General features: G+C 35.0%; 1 protein-coding gene across 1 annotated transcript; it reads left to right on the top strand.

Annotated features, from left to right (window-relative positions):
* The first annotated feature begins 9,466 nt into the window (after positions 1 to 9,466).
* LOC113079891 (uncharacterized) lies at positions 9,467 to 16,277 on the top strand. Its single transcript, XM_026252123.1, has 7 exons — positions 9,467 to 9,482; positions 9,587 to 9,639; positions 11,973 to 12,042; positions 12,217 to 12,612; positions 15,401 to 15,466; positions 15,969 to 16,085; positions 16,213 to 16,277. The coding sequence occupies exons 1-7, from the start codon at positions 9,467 to 9,469 to the stop codon at positions 16,254 to 16,256; spliced, it is 762 nt and encodes a 253-aa protein (XP_026107908.1). The 3' UTR covers positions 16,257 to 16,277.
* Positions 16,278 to 16,429: the final 152 nt, after the last annotated feature.

Genomic DNA, 16,429 nt, shown 5'->3' with positions numbered 1-16,429 from the left:
AGAAATATTTTCAACATCATTTAAGGTTCATTTAGGCATAATTTATACTGTTTCTGGACCAAATCAACACATGAAGATTAGGCTACAAGAGAAGACTTTTTACTGGTATAAAAACATGGATTTTTGGAAGTGAATTGCTGCATCCAAAATCACATACCGTATTTTCTGGACTATAAGTCCACACTTTTTTTTCATAGTTTGGCTGGTCCTGCGACTTATAGTCAGGTGCGACTTATTTATCAAAATTACTTTGACATGAACCGACAGAAATGAACCAAGAGAAATGAACCAATAGAAAGCATTACCGTTTAAAGCCACAAGAGGGCGCTCGATGCTGGTCATTTTCCTGTAAATTAAGACATAGAGCGCCCTCTCGTGGCTGTACACTGTAATGTTTTCTCTTGGTTCTAAATAAATTTGACTTTTAGTCCAGTGCGACTTATATGTTTTTTTCCTCATCATGACATAATACGGTACTTCCCTGCTGTGTGACAAAATAATTATGTCTGAATTCACTCAATGAATATTTCAAAGCTCAAATCAAGTCCAAATACATGTCCGTCATTTGTTAGAGAAAGCACAAAGGTGGTTTTAGTCACTGCCGGTGTGAACAGGACTTTAGGTAGCTACTACATTTTTAGTGACTGTCAACAATCCCAAAACTCATCTACACGTTTTAAAGAACGTGTAGAGATCCATGTCGCAGGATTTTGCAGGTCTAGTATATTTTATCTTCTTATGGTGATCGGTGCATACTCTACTTGAGGCTCCTCTTTAACATCCTGTAAAAAAAAATACAATAGTATTTAGGCTAATAATGCTTTTGGAAAAGGCAGCCCAGGACAGTACAGTATGTACCACTGACAGAAAAAAGTGCAAAAATGTAGAGGTGGAATGTCTTGTGTTTGTGGCAGTATCCTTAAAAAAAAATTCCTGAGTGCTAAATTGATACAGAGATGAACAGCATACCTTTGTAATAAATCTTACTGTTCTATGCACGTTTCTGGTGTTGAATGTTGGTTCAATGTAAGTGATCTCTTCAGGAGTCTGAACTGTGTGAAAATAATAATAGATGCATTAAGCAACAACAACAACAACAACAACATCTCAATCTTAGCTAGATCTGGTTCTTCACAACATGTGTGCGGTTATTATAAGGCTGTTCAAGTAAAACATTTAATGGTTCATTAATTGTGCGGTATGAACATGTTTAATGCTCCATTACATGGTTTTAATGGCTTCAACAAATGGATTCAGTTTGGATTTCATACAGAAAATGAACTTTATAGACATTATTTGCAGATAATTTATAAATCATACCAAGATAAATGCTAAAGTAATTTAAATTTTATTATAGTGTGATGAAATGTAATAAGTTGAAGCTGAAATAAAATGTCACCCACCAGTGAATCAGTGTTATTCTAGACATTTTAATATGAAAACCAACTTAGTGCTGCAACTTTACACATGTAGGATTATGTTTCTGAGTTACTGTATCATTAAATTAATGCAGAATTGCATTTCTGTCTTGTATCTGTATTTGCGGTGTGCTTTATTGCATTTTGAGAAATGCAGAATTAGTTTTTCTGAGCAAGAGCATTGCCCAATGTCACTTTATAGATAACAGACAAACTTGCCTTTTTGATCAGTTTTTCTACACTTCCTGTAAGTGAGAAACATCCCGAATGCAACCACAATCAACAGAGATCCAGCCACAGCTGAAAGAAATATCAGCACTATCAGAGACCGAGAGCCTGAAATGATAGAGAGACACAGTCATTAGTGTGAGTGAAATTGTCAGTCTGATCTAATGCTACATGAACATCCTTCTCAGTTTTTGCTGCTTTACTTGTTGACATCATAATTTACTGCATGCTTTTGATTCAAGTTTTGATGACAGATGTTTGCTATAATGCTTTAATGAGTAAAAAAAAAAAAGTTTGCAAGTTTGGCAAGTTTGGTTGTTGTCTATAAAGTGATATTGTGCAATGCTCTTTACTCGTCTCGCTCAGAAAAAATAATTCTGCATTTCTCAAAATCCATTAAAACACACTAGAAATACAGAAACAAGACAGAAATGCAATTCTGCATTAACCTAATGACACAGTAACTCAGAAACATCCTACATGTGTAAAAATGCAGCACTCAGATTTTCACATTAAAATGTGTTTGCATAGCCTTTTCCCCTTTTTCAGTTGTAGATGTGTTTCTGTTCCCCACAGTCCTTGTTTATTGGTTCTTGTTTTGCATTACAGTTTTAAAAATAATAACCTCTTGCATTTAGATCTGTCTCTTTGCCTGCCTTATCCTCTGCTCCGTAGCATGTACATAGTCAAATTAAAAAGAGAGGAAGCATGTTTGAAAGCCACATTTATTCCAGTTTGTGGACTATGTAATGAATGCTAGTCAACTGTTTGTGGCCTGTAGATTAATATAATTTGGTTATCTCCCAAAGCTATTTACTTTCCTAGAAGTTTTTTTTTTTTTTTTTTTTTTTTTACTTTTTTTTAACTTTTTTAATTATTATTATTATTATTTATTTTTTTATGCAGACAATTTTTAATTGACAAGTTCAGGTAAAAAGAAGTGGCTGAATAGATACAAACACACTGTGTGTTGTTTAGTGTAGCTGAATGTATTGAAGCACAGCTATTGGTCAACTCATTAATTTGACCCATCTTTTCAGCACATGACCAGTAGACTGTGATCAATAAATAATTGCTTATCTCACCTGAACATGTGTGACAGAGTTTGCTGATGTCCAGATGTGTGGTCTGGTTTCTGATGGGATTGTTGATCACACAGCTGTAGCTGTTTTTCTCCTGATATTCCACCTCCAGAGGTAGAGAGAGACTGATGCTGAGATCAGACACACTGATGCTGGACAATAAACTGTTTCCTTTGTACCAGGAGAGAGTCACATGACCCACATTCACCACTGAACACACCAGTGAACAATTCTGCTGTGATGATGAAGATGATGAAGAACAGTCTCTGGTAATGTTAGGAACAGACAGACGAGCTGAAAACATGAGTAAAATCAGATTAAATAATATGAATGGTAAATAAGAGGGCTGTTTTTGACAGTGTTTAATGTGTTGAGGGAGAGTTTGTGATGCTATTCACAAACGATAGACTATTGTGATTTGTTGTTGTTGTTTTTTTACTTTAATTTGCGATGCCAACTTCATAACAATCATTCAAAATAAATTATTCAATATGTTGTACTTTAGCATGAACTTTTTACATTAGCAAGGTAAGAAACTCACCATAGACAGTGAGATTGAAGTTCTTCCTCACAGTGTTGCTCTGTAGTGTATAAACTCCAGTGTGTTCAGTTCTGGTGTTTGTGATGGTCAGAGATCCAGTTTGATGATCCACCTTCAGTCTGTCTCTGAATCTCTCATCAAGAACATCATCAAATACAGCCGTGCTGTCTTCCAGTACATCGATTTGAGCTATTAAAGTGTTGTTATATCCAAACCTCCACAGAATCAGATCTTCATCCATTATGTCAGTAAGACCAGAGTCTAGAGTGACTGAATCTCCCTCTGTCACTGACACTGACTCCACTGCATCTAAACCAGCAAACACACCTGAAGAATATAGAGTTTGTCACATATTAAGGGTTAATGACTTTATGTTGGTTTACTTTACTATAGGATGTATGTACTATATGTTGTAATTATTTAAAAGTGAAACGAAGAACACAAATCAGCACCACACAGGAAAGAAGCTAAAAGGAAGTATAAAGTTGAGAGAATCTGAATCTGTCCTTAAATTATTCTGTGATGATAGATCTGAACCTAAAGCAGATTATACATGCTAGTTCAGTTTCAGAATATCTGAAAATAATAACAAATGTATATTAATTTTATTACCCTAAAGCATTAACTAAATCAGTAAAACACACAACCACACACACACACACACATATAACACACACACGTATCACTTACCAGCAAGTTTGCACAAACACATGCAGACCAAAATTATAACTTGAAGCATTTTCTTTAAGCACTGTACTATTATAACATCTGAAAACAGACTACTAAACAGGACAGAAGTGAGATATCAATCTAGTGTGTGAATCCTCCCCCAACCCAACATGATCTGACCACGCTTTACTGAAAGTGCTCTAGCTGTGACCACAGGACCATATGACACAGCAGTCACAAAACACTCTCTAGCTTTACTGTTCTTACTAACAGAAAACTGGAACATAATTATCAGTGGATCACAATGTTTCTGTTCCTTTCTTTCAACCTTTCACTCTACAAATAGGGCACAACTGTACTTTGTCAACAGCATCTCTACTTTGTTAATTCAGTTTTCATATCTGCATTATTAACGTGTTATGCGTTGATTTATGAGTTTGCACGTGTTAAAAAGTTCATCATAACACGAAAGTTTATGAAGAATATAACGAAGATACCATTCTAATTTCATGCTGAGTTATAGGATTATATGTAGGCTATGTTAAAACGTAATGTTTAACTCATTTTGAATTTCGAGAGTTTTTGAGAGCGAGAGCGATGCGTTGCCACCGCTACTATTAAATATAGAAATTTTCATAAGAAGATTTTTTTGTATTTGTTTTAGTCACAGAACTATAACAGAAAACATGCTATTAATGCAACAAATAAGACAACGCTTGCTTTGCAGTTGTTTCGACTTGAGTTTGAAAATCAACATTTTAATAAATTAATTTATAACACACACAGTTTTATTACACAACGTCAATGGGTGTGTCTTGTTACAGATCAGACAAACATTTTGATGGTGGTTTTAGCCACATAACTATAATATAACTCATACTATTGAAAATGAAACCACTACACAATTTAGTTCAAAATAGATACCGTCTTCTATTTTAGCTTCAAAGGCTGTGTCTTGTTGCGGAGAAGACCATATCTATGCAAGTTTTACTGTCATATAAATCAGGATACATGTTACTGAATTAAATAAAAATCTGTTAATACATTCATTTAAATTGAATACAGCTTACTTTCTCAAATCCATAGGCTGTGTATTCTTAGAGATTCCTAGACAAACATTTCCCAGTAGTTTTCATTCTCAAAAGCGATGGGGAAGTCATGCTATTGACATTCAATAAAAGCTTGCACAGCCTTCCCAAGAGTCTCCAGTATTACTGCCTCCTAACACCACTTTTTTGGTGTTGGAGATAGGAAATGCATGGATGGAAATGTTATGTTGATTTATGTGTGTGTATGTGTGTGTATTTATAGATCTATAGATTAATTGTAATTTGTGTTGTTCCATACTTATGCTTCAAAAAACGAATGCACTATATGTCAATAAACTAATATAGAATATATATTGGCTGTTTTCTTGGATTAGAATTTCATATATAAATATGCAGTGGTGGTCAAAAATATTTGAACACAGTACTTTCATACTTTCATTACATTCTAAAAATGGTTTTAAGTCAGTTATTTCTTTCTTTTGCTGTAGTGTGTCAGTAGGAAATAATATATTAGGGCTGGGCGATATATCTAACGATATGATCATGCGCATCTAATCAGTAAAGCTGCTTCTGTGATCACCGCTAAAATCTCCATCACCTGCTTATAATTGGAGTGGCATTTAATAGACAGAGCCGTAGATCGCTGACAAGCCACGCCATATCGCGTTCATTATCGCAGATGAATCGCCTTCGATATGAACGCGATATGGCGTGGCTTGTCAGCGATCTACGGCTCCGTCTATCAGAGGTGGGACTTTCAAGTCACAAGCAAGTCTTCAAGTCATATTCAAGTCCTCAAAGGGTTAAAGCTAAAGAGATAATTAAGTGACTAATTAAATGATGGTTGTGCATTAGTGATGAACACCTGCTGTCAACAATCAACATCACTGAAGTAAAGAGAAACACAAGAACTACAACTGAATTTAGCCACAGCCTTCAACTGAAAAAAAAGTAAAAGAAAAAAAACAAACACTATGTCACCATAATTGTGGTCAAGGTTTGCTTTAAGTAGTGTCTTGACCCTTTTACTGATTCAAACCAATTTGATTCAAAACAATTGCAATATTGTTTTTGCAACAAACATGTATGCATTGCTGAGTCGAACCTTGCAGTAACAGATGATCTTATGTGTTTTCTGATTATAACTCATGATGACTGAACATCATGAAATTGTGTTTATCTTTGGATAGTAGACTGACACTCAGCTATTACTGAACTGAAGTAAAAAAAAAAAAAAAATCACAATGCTTCAATGTTGAAAGACACAAAAGGAGACAATCAGTTCAGGTTTTTAGACAAACACACTTATCACACGATCCTCAACAGTGGTGACAATTTTTCATACTGCAGTGCATGACGGGAGTTTTTACTAAGGTTTTACCCAGCATGCATCATTTTGTTGATTGTCACCACTGTTGAGAGTCATATGCTGGTTCTTGATGTCTGTGTGTGTCTACAGAGTATAGCTTTTCAAATTTTGTATGCACTTAGTAGATTTAAAATTCACTTACTTAATTTGTTTTTCCATAGTGTAGTTTTACTGGGTTGATTATGCTAAACTTAAATAGAGCTAATGTTAATTTGATTGTAATCTGACCACCTATCATATACAGATTAATTTCTTCTCTCTGCTTTACAGCACCTCATGCAATGCTACATAAAGAGATCTAAGATGACAGTCAAGGGTCAAGAGCCCCACTAAAGCAAACACTCATCTCCTTTATGGTTGCATCACTTTAACCAATAAAACATCAACATCTGATCCTCTGTAATAGGGATGTCCCGGTACTAGTACCGGGACATCCCTACTCTGTAATTCTCAAGAACAGCAGGTGTTCATCATTAATGCACAATCATCATTTAATTAGTCACTTAATTATCTCATTAACTTTAACCCTTTGAGGACTTGGGATATGACTTGAAGACTTGCTTGTGTGACTTGAAAGTCCCAACTCTGGTAAAAGCTGAATGTCAGTCAACAATCCAAAGAAGACTATCTCATGATGTCCAAGTCAACATGAGTTATAAGCAGAAAAAGCATAAGATCATCTGTCACTACAAGGTTTGATTCAGCAATGCATACATGTTTGTTGCGAAAACAATGTTGAAGTTGTTTTGAATCAAATTGCTTTGAATTAGTAAAAGGGTCAAGAGACTACCTAAAGCAAACCCTGACCACAATTATGGTGGCATAGTGTTTTTTTTTTATTTTTTTCAGTTGAAGGCTGTGGCTAAATTCAGTTGTAGTTCTTGTGTTTCTCTTTACTTCAGTGATGTTGATTGTTAACAGCAGATGTTCATCACTAATGCACAATCATCATTTAATTAGTCACTTAATTATCTCATTAACTTTAACCCTTTGAGGACTTGGATATGATTTGAAGACTTGCTTGTGACTTGAAAGTCCCACCTCTGCTGTCTATTAAATGCCACTCCAATTATGTGATGGTGATTTTAGCAGTGATCACGGAAGCAGCTTTACTGATTAGATGCGCATGATCATATCGTTAGATATATCGCCCAGCCCTATAATATATAGTTTACATTTACAAACATTAATTTGGCCATTAATTGTAATAATAAAGTGAGATTTTTTTTTCTGACAGAAGCCAGTTCTCCACACATAGATCAGACCTGAGCATCTTAATTTTGTCTGGAATGACATACAAACTGTGAGATAATAAATATAGAAGACCTGTGATGATGAGATGTTTCAAGAACCCTACTGTTTAATTCAGTAGCATGTGTGCTGATTTACATATCAGTGTGAAACCTAAATACATTTTTAATTTAGAAATCAGGATCAAGACACACCTTTGGAAGTTAAAATAGAAGACTTTATTGATTTTAAAATAATTTATAACATTGAATGTCAAGCTCATCCAGAACACCTGCAGCACATTCCTCTATGGGGCAGTAACACTGGAGACTCTTTGGAAGGCTGCACAAGAGATTTTTGAAAGTCAAAAGCATAACTCCATCCGGGGTTAGCGGCCCCGGTGCATGTTGTACCAGTGGGCCCTGTTTGAAATTGTTTCATTTATATGTCCGATCTATTTATTTATTTGTGCTATTTACAAAATTTCTTAATTTTTTTTCAAGTTTGTAGGTGTCCAGGTAGAGAACCTGAATAATTAAACATAAAATATCACTGCATAGTCTTCAATGTAAAATAAAATATACAGTCAAACCAAAAATTTATTCAGACACCTTCAGCATTTTACATTATCACATTTTCTTTGCTATAGTTTAGAAATTGGTAATAAAATATAATAAGAACTCTTATGTCAAGTTAAACTGTGTCAGAACAAATTAATCTTGATAATGTCAGATAACCTTGATAGAAAGATATGTAATGGAATACAATCAAAACTTCAGACAACTGTATGACAATATTTAGACAACTATCAATTCTTTGTTGAACAATTACCAAGCAATGCTTAATGTTGTTCAGTCTGTGATGTAAAAAAGTTGAATTAGCAATTAAATAAAAAAAAAAAAACATGTAAGCAAAAGAATATTTGGTCCAAAATTTAAATTTTTTATCAATTTCAATTGTTATGAATATTTTTTGGGGTATAATATGTCACAGTTCTCTTTATTTTACTATCCTCGCTTAAATAAATGAACTATAGTGTCCTGCACCCACTAAAACAATATAAAAATTATATTGTTGGTTTGACTGTGGAATGATTCTTGTTAAACTACAAAGTAATTCAGTCAAGAGCAGCGAATGATTTTCTTTCTTTCTTTTCTTGGATTAACATTACAGACACTGACAGCAGAGCTAGTAAATAAGGCGCTGTCACTTTAAGGGCCGTTTCATAGTCAACGCGAGAAATGCGAGCAAGCAAGGCGAGCGACGCGAGCGACGCGCTCCCTTTCATAGTCTAAACAGTGAACGCAAGCGTCACGGGTGATGCGTGTATGCAATACACCGCTCACGCAACAGTGGGTAGTAGAGTCGGGTGATATTAGTAGAGTCGGGTCGCGTGATATTCAGATCACAATGGCAACTGAAGAGGAGTGTATTCTGTTGCTGATGAACTATCGTATTAATGTGGATGAATACGTATAAGTTCGCATAATTTTTCCTCTTCGCCCGCCATTGTATTCAAACCTTCTTCTTCTGTAAACACAATATACTTGAATTAATGTACAATACTTGCAATGTCGCCCCCACCGACAACGCATAGTATTGCGTGAATCGGCGCGTCGCGTATCAAAAACTAGGGCGACACATTTGGCTACGCACCGACGCATAATGGCGGCCAAAGCGTAACGATGCGTAGCCTCGGGGACGCATATGCTTACAGATGCGTTGACTATGAAACGGCCCTAAGAAACAATGCAATCATTGTAATGATACACATCTTTGGATTTTTCTCCACTGTTTATTTTAAGACATAACCGACAGTTTTTTCGAACACACTTTCCAAGATGGGTATTTTGACATTTTGTATTTATTTGTTGGTACTAATGCAAGAAGAGGCAGGTTCTGTAATTCAATCGGAAACATGTCTCTGCGTGCGCCCTGAAGACCAGAACACTGCGGTGCTGAATTGGGCATTTCGCATCTTTTTCTATTTGTTCGTTCAGGTGCAGGAGGACGCAAACTTCCTGAAGGAGAGCTTGGTTTGGTTCTGCTGTCCGTGAGAAGCAGCTCTCTGCGTGTGCACTGAACACAGCGCGCAAGTAGCCTACTCAGTTGAGCTTTCCAGTGCTTAAACTCTTTTGAATGTTTAAATTGGCATGGTTTAAAAACACGTGAAAATGATAAGCTTTCGTGACAGGGCAGCAGTGGCCCGTCAACTGTTATGAGCATCTTTTAGGCTGGCCTCAGCCAGTCGGTTGAGATCGCTGGTGGCCCCCCTCAGCCATGGGCCCCTATAATCACCACCACCTTTCACCCCACTAGCGACGGCCCGGACTTCAGCATCACTTTTGACAATGAAAACCACTGCAAAATATCATTTATTAAATCTGTAACAAGACACAGCCTTTGTAGCTGAGATAGAAGATTGTATTTATTTGAAACTAAATTATGTATTGGTTTCATTTTCAATAGTATGAGTTCTATTATAGTTCTGTGGCTAAAACCTTTATCAGTATGTTCGTCTAGAAACCAGTAACAAGACACACCCTTTAGATTTGAGAAAGAACGCTGCATGCATTTTACATTAATTTATTACCAGATTTGAATTTAGTTCAATAGCATGTATCCTGAATAACAAAAGAGAGTAAAACCTGCACAGAAATGTTCTTTTAGGCCTAGATAACAAGACACATCCTTTGAAGTCGAGATGGAAAACTTAATGTTTTAAAAATGAGTGTGTTAACGGATTCAAATTTAATTCAATAGTATGCATCCTGATTTTACATAGTAAAAGATGTCTTTAAATATTGTTCTTTGAACAAATAACAAGTCACACCCATTTAAGTTTACATATCAAACTGTATGCAATCTAAATTGATTCATTTAAACTTCTGAATGTCAATCTTGGTCAAGACAAGTGCAATATGTTCCTCTAGGTGGCGTTAAACTGCACAATCTTTGTTATGCTTTGCCTGCTTTTTCTCAGTCGGTACATTTCAATAACTTTTGTTGTGCTACAGTTCTGTGAGTAAAACCAACAGCTAAATATTCTTTTATGAACACATAATAAGACACATCCCTTTGATTTGAGAATTATTATTTATACATTTCACAAGTGAAGCATTTAAATGGAATAAGTGTGTTTTTTTCTCTTCGTTTTGCACTTTGCAGACAGTCCCTTTCCTGCACTTTTACATTATAAGGTCTATAAGTTATAATTCATTAAGGCAGATTAAAACCATTAAAACACAATGTGTGTTCTCTTATACATTTGAAAACAATTAAAACACAGTATGTTGTGTTTATTTTTTTTTATTTGATTTTTTGTCGTTGTGCTAAATCGTTAGATTTGAATTGAAGATTTCCTTGGCTGAATCTCTGAAAAAAAAAGTCAAACGTCGAACCAACTTTCAATCGGTCGCTATGCATGCAATCTCAGACAAAAGCTGTCTCTGGGGTGGTATCTTTTCAGAAAAGGCCCACCTAGTCCGCTGGCCTACCTTGAAGATACATATACGCACTTAAAGTGTGCATTTGAGCACCTCTAAAAGGTATCCTTTAGAAAATGTAGGCATACCATCCCAGTGTCAGCTTTTGTATCTTTTTTTATTTTTTATCTGAGAGTGGGTTACATTGGAAGTCTGTGGTTACATTTCCCTGCTTTCATTCAAAGAGATAATGAGCTCTTGTATGATGAAAAGTTGCACTACAGCTGCACTATTCAAATAACGCTAATTTGCGTCCCTTCTCTTTCTTTATGAGTAGAAGCGAAACCATAGGCATAAACATTTAGTATCATTTTTTATTGTGATTGGAAGAGAACGCCTCGCAGTAGATCTACGGAGCAACGCTATTATTAACGATATTATTAATTCTAACACAGCTGTTGTCATGATGGGATGCTGTACCCATCATGCTTTACTCCCTCTGTTTGTTTTTCTCCTTCATGGTAAGACGTTAAAATTTGTAACGTTTTCGGTTTTCAGCGATAGTAAATGAAAATTTCACATCATCAACTGCTAACATCTTATCTTGGATTGTATTTGTCGATGTATTTGTGTTTGTACTCCTAGAGTTGTTTCGTTTTTATACTAAATTTCTTCAGGAACAAAAGGTTCAGTCAGTGTCATGCTGTTGTTTTAATGACTCGTCAGCATAAAAGCTGCGTTTCTGATGCGTTGACGATTAAACTGACTCAGCTCGACGACATTTAAGCATAAATATTATATGAATAATTAAATGTATGACGTTTTTGAAAACTCAACAATGGTTGTATATTATATAGTCAGTTTGGTTTTGTGTTCGTATCCTGTGTCGTCTGTGTGTTTCATTGACTTCCATGTTTGGTTTCTGATTTGCCTACATCTGTTAAGAGCTGTGTTTCTTTAGTTCCTGGTCACCTGCACACTGGCAATCATTAGAGAGTATCAGACATCTGTGTGTCCTACACGGGACAGGGGTTCTTGACTGAATATTTAAGAACCCTTAATGCCAAAAAGGTTCTATATAAGGAGAAATATCTTAAATGATGGCTTATAACATGTTTATTTTCCACCTAATGAAATATTCATAACACTTAATTCAAATTAAGAACTATAGCCTATATTAAGTAACTATTTATTTGCGTTTCCAGGGGTTTTTGGTGATGACGTGGTGACAGAGAACGAGGGAGATACAGTCACATTGAACACTGATATAATCAAAAAAGAGCATGACAAGTTGCTGTGGTATTTTGAAGACACTCGCATCGCTCTGATCAATGGACATCCCAACACGAGCTGTTTATATGACGGTGAAGACGGGAGATTCAGAGACAGACTGGAGGTGGACTATGAGTCTGGATCTCTGATCATCACAAACATCACAACTCAACACACTGGACGTTATGAAGCAGAGATCATCAGAAGTGAGAGTTCAGGGAAAAGACAAAGTTTAAACAGAAACCGCAAGTGTGATAGCACAAAAATCACCAAAAAAAACAGCATCAGTCATGATGATAACATAAAAACTTTCAAGGTGATCATCACTGGTGAGTTACTCAATGCAAATTACCCTTAAAGGGTTATTTCACCCAATAATTAAAATTATGTCATTAATAACTCACCCTCATGTTGTTCACCCTCCGGTTCTTCACTCGTGAACGAGTCAGTCTATTGTTCGTTATCTGGCTCGGCTCGGTGTTCATCTTCACAGCAGTTCAGTCAGTGTACTGTTTGAGTAAATTAATTACTTAGTGTCAGTCACATTAAAAAAGTTAACAGCTTAAGTCATTTGTGGATTAATGCATATTGGAGACGCAAACTGTTTAAAACGATTCAGTTCGATTTGGTGAACTGGTTCAAGAAGATCCGGTTACATTGAATGATTCATTCGCGAACCGGATATCACAAACTGCTTTGTTTTGAACTCTCTCTCACAACAGACAGGGAAGAGAAGACAATGCTTGAAGTCGTCGTTTTTGCTATTTTTGGACCAAAATGTATTTTCGATGCTTCAGAATATTCTAACCGACCCTCTGGTGTCACATGGACTACTTTGATGATGTTTTTTTTAACCTTTCTGGACATGGACAGTATACCGTACACACAGCTTCAATGGAGGGACTGAGAGCTCTCGGACTAAATCTAAAATATCTTAAACTGTGTTCAGAAGATGAACGGAGGTCTTACGGGTTTGGAAGTTATTAATGACATAATTTTGATTATTGGGGGAACTAACCCTTTAAGTTAGTCATTTATTATTTTATTTTTGAAGAAATTATATATTAGATCATGTATTTTTTTCTATTTTAATACAAAAATACACTCACAGAAATATTTCACCCCAAATTTAAGATTTATGTAATTTTATTACATGACAAATTCCCATTTATATTTTTTTCATAACTTTGATGAACACCAATCACATAAACTTTAAATAACAGAATCTTGTTTGTTTTATAACTCTTACAGAAGATCTTATTGAGAATGAACTAAGGTTTAGATGTTGATTTATTGTTTCATTTGAAGTAACCATGTTAGAGATCAGTGTTTGCTTTAGTTGGGCTCTTGACCCTTGGTTTCTGTCTTAGTCTTTTCTCTGGCTGTTATAACCATGTGTTTCTAAAACATATTTGTTGTAAACCAAAAGCCCAGAAGAAATATCATCAGGTGTTAATCTGTACCTAGGTGTAGGTTGTTATACTTTATATAGGTGATGATAATCATCAATTATTGAACTGCTAGGAGTCTAATCTCTGATGAAATAAGTGTTGTGTAATTTGATTGATTATAGTAAAAGTGATTCTAAGAGGAAGTGGTTCTGTGATAATAAGTTAATATGAATAACTTTTCAAACAGTGTCGTCTTCTACGGTGTGAAACAGTCACACACAGACATCAATAATCAGAATATGAACCTCAACAATGGTGACCATAAAAAAAAAAAAAATGCTGCAGAGCATGCTGGGAGCCATGGATGAGTTCTGTACTACAATAGTACCCAGCATGCATTGCAGCATGTTTTTTTGTCACCATTGTTGAGGTTCATATTCTGATTATTGATGTATGTGTGTGACGAGCAACTGGCATAGAAGACAAATGTATGTGTGCAAAATGTTTATGAAATCATTTTTATATTAACTAAGTATCACAGAGTCACTGGCTCTTAGTGTCATTTTTATTAGGTCCACTTCTACTAATTACACATTTGTTTAATCAGAGATTAGACTCTGTATAGATCAATATTTGTGAATAATAATGAAAAATTATCATCACAGCTATAACGTACAACAATCTACATGTAGGTACAGGTGAACACCTGATGGCATTTCTTCTGGGCTTTTGAGTTACAAAAAATGTGTTTTAGAAACACACAGTTATAACAGCCAGAGAAAAGACTAAGACAGAAATCAAGGGTCAAGAGCCCAACTAAAGCAAACACTGATCTCTAACATGGTTACTTCAAATGAAACAATAAATCAACATCTAAACCTTAGTTCATTCTCAATAAGATCTTCTGTAGACGTCTGACAGAAATAAAGTCAGTCTGGTTATTAATAAGTGGAGCTGCTGATGCTGTTTGTGGGGTTGTTTAATCAGATCTTGAGAGATTTCATGTATTTTATTTCAGTTGATTTCATCTAAGTCTGTGTCTGAAGTCAGTTGTAGTAGTTCTTGTGTTTCTCTTTTCTTCTGTGATTCTGTTTGTTAACAGCAGCTGTTCATCACTAATTCTCAATCAGCACTTAGTTAATCACTTAATTACTTGAATACAAAGTTTTAAAACTTACATGGTTTAAATCAAGGCAATCTGTTTACTCCAACGGTTTGAGTTAAGTTTACTTCTCGGGTTTTACAGTGTAATAAGAGTTATAAAACAAACAAGATTCTGTTATTTAAAGTTTATGTGATTGGTTTTCATCAAAGTTATGAAAAAAATATAAATGGGAATTTGTCATGTAATAAAATTACATAAATCTTAAATTTGGGGTGAAATATTTCTGTGAGTGTACATAACACAAGTGGATTAGAAAAAGGATGGATAGATGGATGTTATTGAAATGTAAAAAAAAAAAAAAAAAAAAAAACATTCATGATGACCAACCATACTATAATTTATCACCATTGGTTCATGTTTCTTTGAAGACGCCATGAAATCAAAATTAATGATTCTATTTTTATGTATTATTGCATAATACATTTATGTATTATATGTCTTTTTTTTTATTTATCACTTCAGCATTTCTGCAGTTATGCAAATGAACAGAAACTGCCAAAATGACTTGTTTTCCAATATCAATATCAATATATATATATATAATCAATCTTATTATTCCAGCTGCTCTGTCTGATCAAGTCACAACTGAAGAAGAGCCCCGGATGGAGAAGAGGGAGTTTGACTTGGGTATATTTTCTCCATTCCTTTTTTTTAAATCTCTTGTTATATTTCATAAAAAGATGTACAATATATTTAAAAATGCATTGTTCTTAAGGGGAGCTTGACTTTACAGTTAACTTTCCAAAAACATGAATTTCATTTGAACACAAAATACTACATTTAAAAGAAATCCATAAATAAAATGTCAAACATCATCCTAACCACCTGCTGCTTGTAATAAAGAAGTCAGAAATAATGAATAAGCCATTGTACTGGAAAGATGAACAGAAACAAGGCAGCTTTGACATGTGACTATTGTATCATTAAGTCACGAGACAGTGAAAATTTCTCTCTTGAAATCTCTGGAGGCCAACCTCATATACTAGTCCTAAACCTTTCATTATAATCCCTATATTTTAACAGAGGAATAGACCTGTTGGACATGCCAAAGTGTCCATAGAGAGAATGCAGTGACTGGTATATAAACACACTGTAATGTTTTCTCTCACTAAAGTCTGTGTGTCTTTAGCTGTTTCAGGTTCAGGTCTGTCTTCAGCTGCTGTAGCAGGAATATGTGCTGCTGTTCTTCTGCTGCTGACTGTTGTAGCTGCTGTGATTCACTATCGCCGCAGGAGCTCCAGAAATAGTGAGTATTACATGTAGAAACTAAAGTGAGAGCGAAACTTCATTATGCAAAATTATTATTTGGCTCTCTGGAATACTTGACTCTGATTGGTCAGTTGAGACATTCAAAATATTTATTTTTTCCACAGCAGACATGGAGAAAAACAAGTATGAAGGATTGCCCTTAGATTAGAAACAATACTGTACTGAAACCTGATATCATTTTAAATGTCAAATAAACCTTTTTTAACAGAATCTGTTTTTAATCTGATTTGAACCGTAAACAGTGCTGTTCTTTTCACTAACTTTACCTTCTGTGATTCATTATTACAAAAGTTTGGAAGTAAAAAAATACAGTCAGACAAA

Source organism: Carassius auratus, unplaced genomic scaffold (assembly GCF_003368295.1).
Source record: "Carassius auratus strain Wakin unplaced genomic scaffold, ASM336829v1 scaf_tig00029804, whole genome shotgun sequence".
Classification (NCBI taxonomy): domain Eukaryota; kingdom Metazoa; phylum Chordata; class Actinopteri; order Cypriniformes; family Cyprinidae; genus Carassius; species Carassius auratus.
This window is presented reverse-complemented; position numbering and strand designations above follow the sequence as displayed.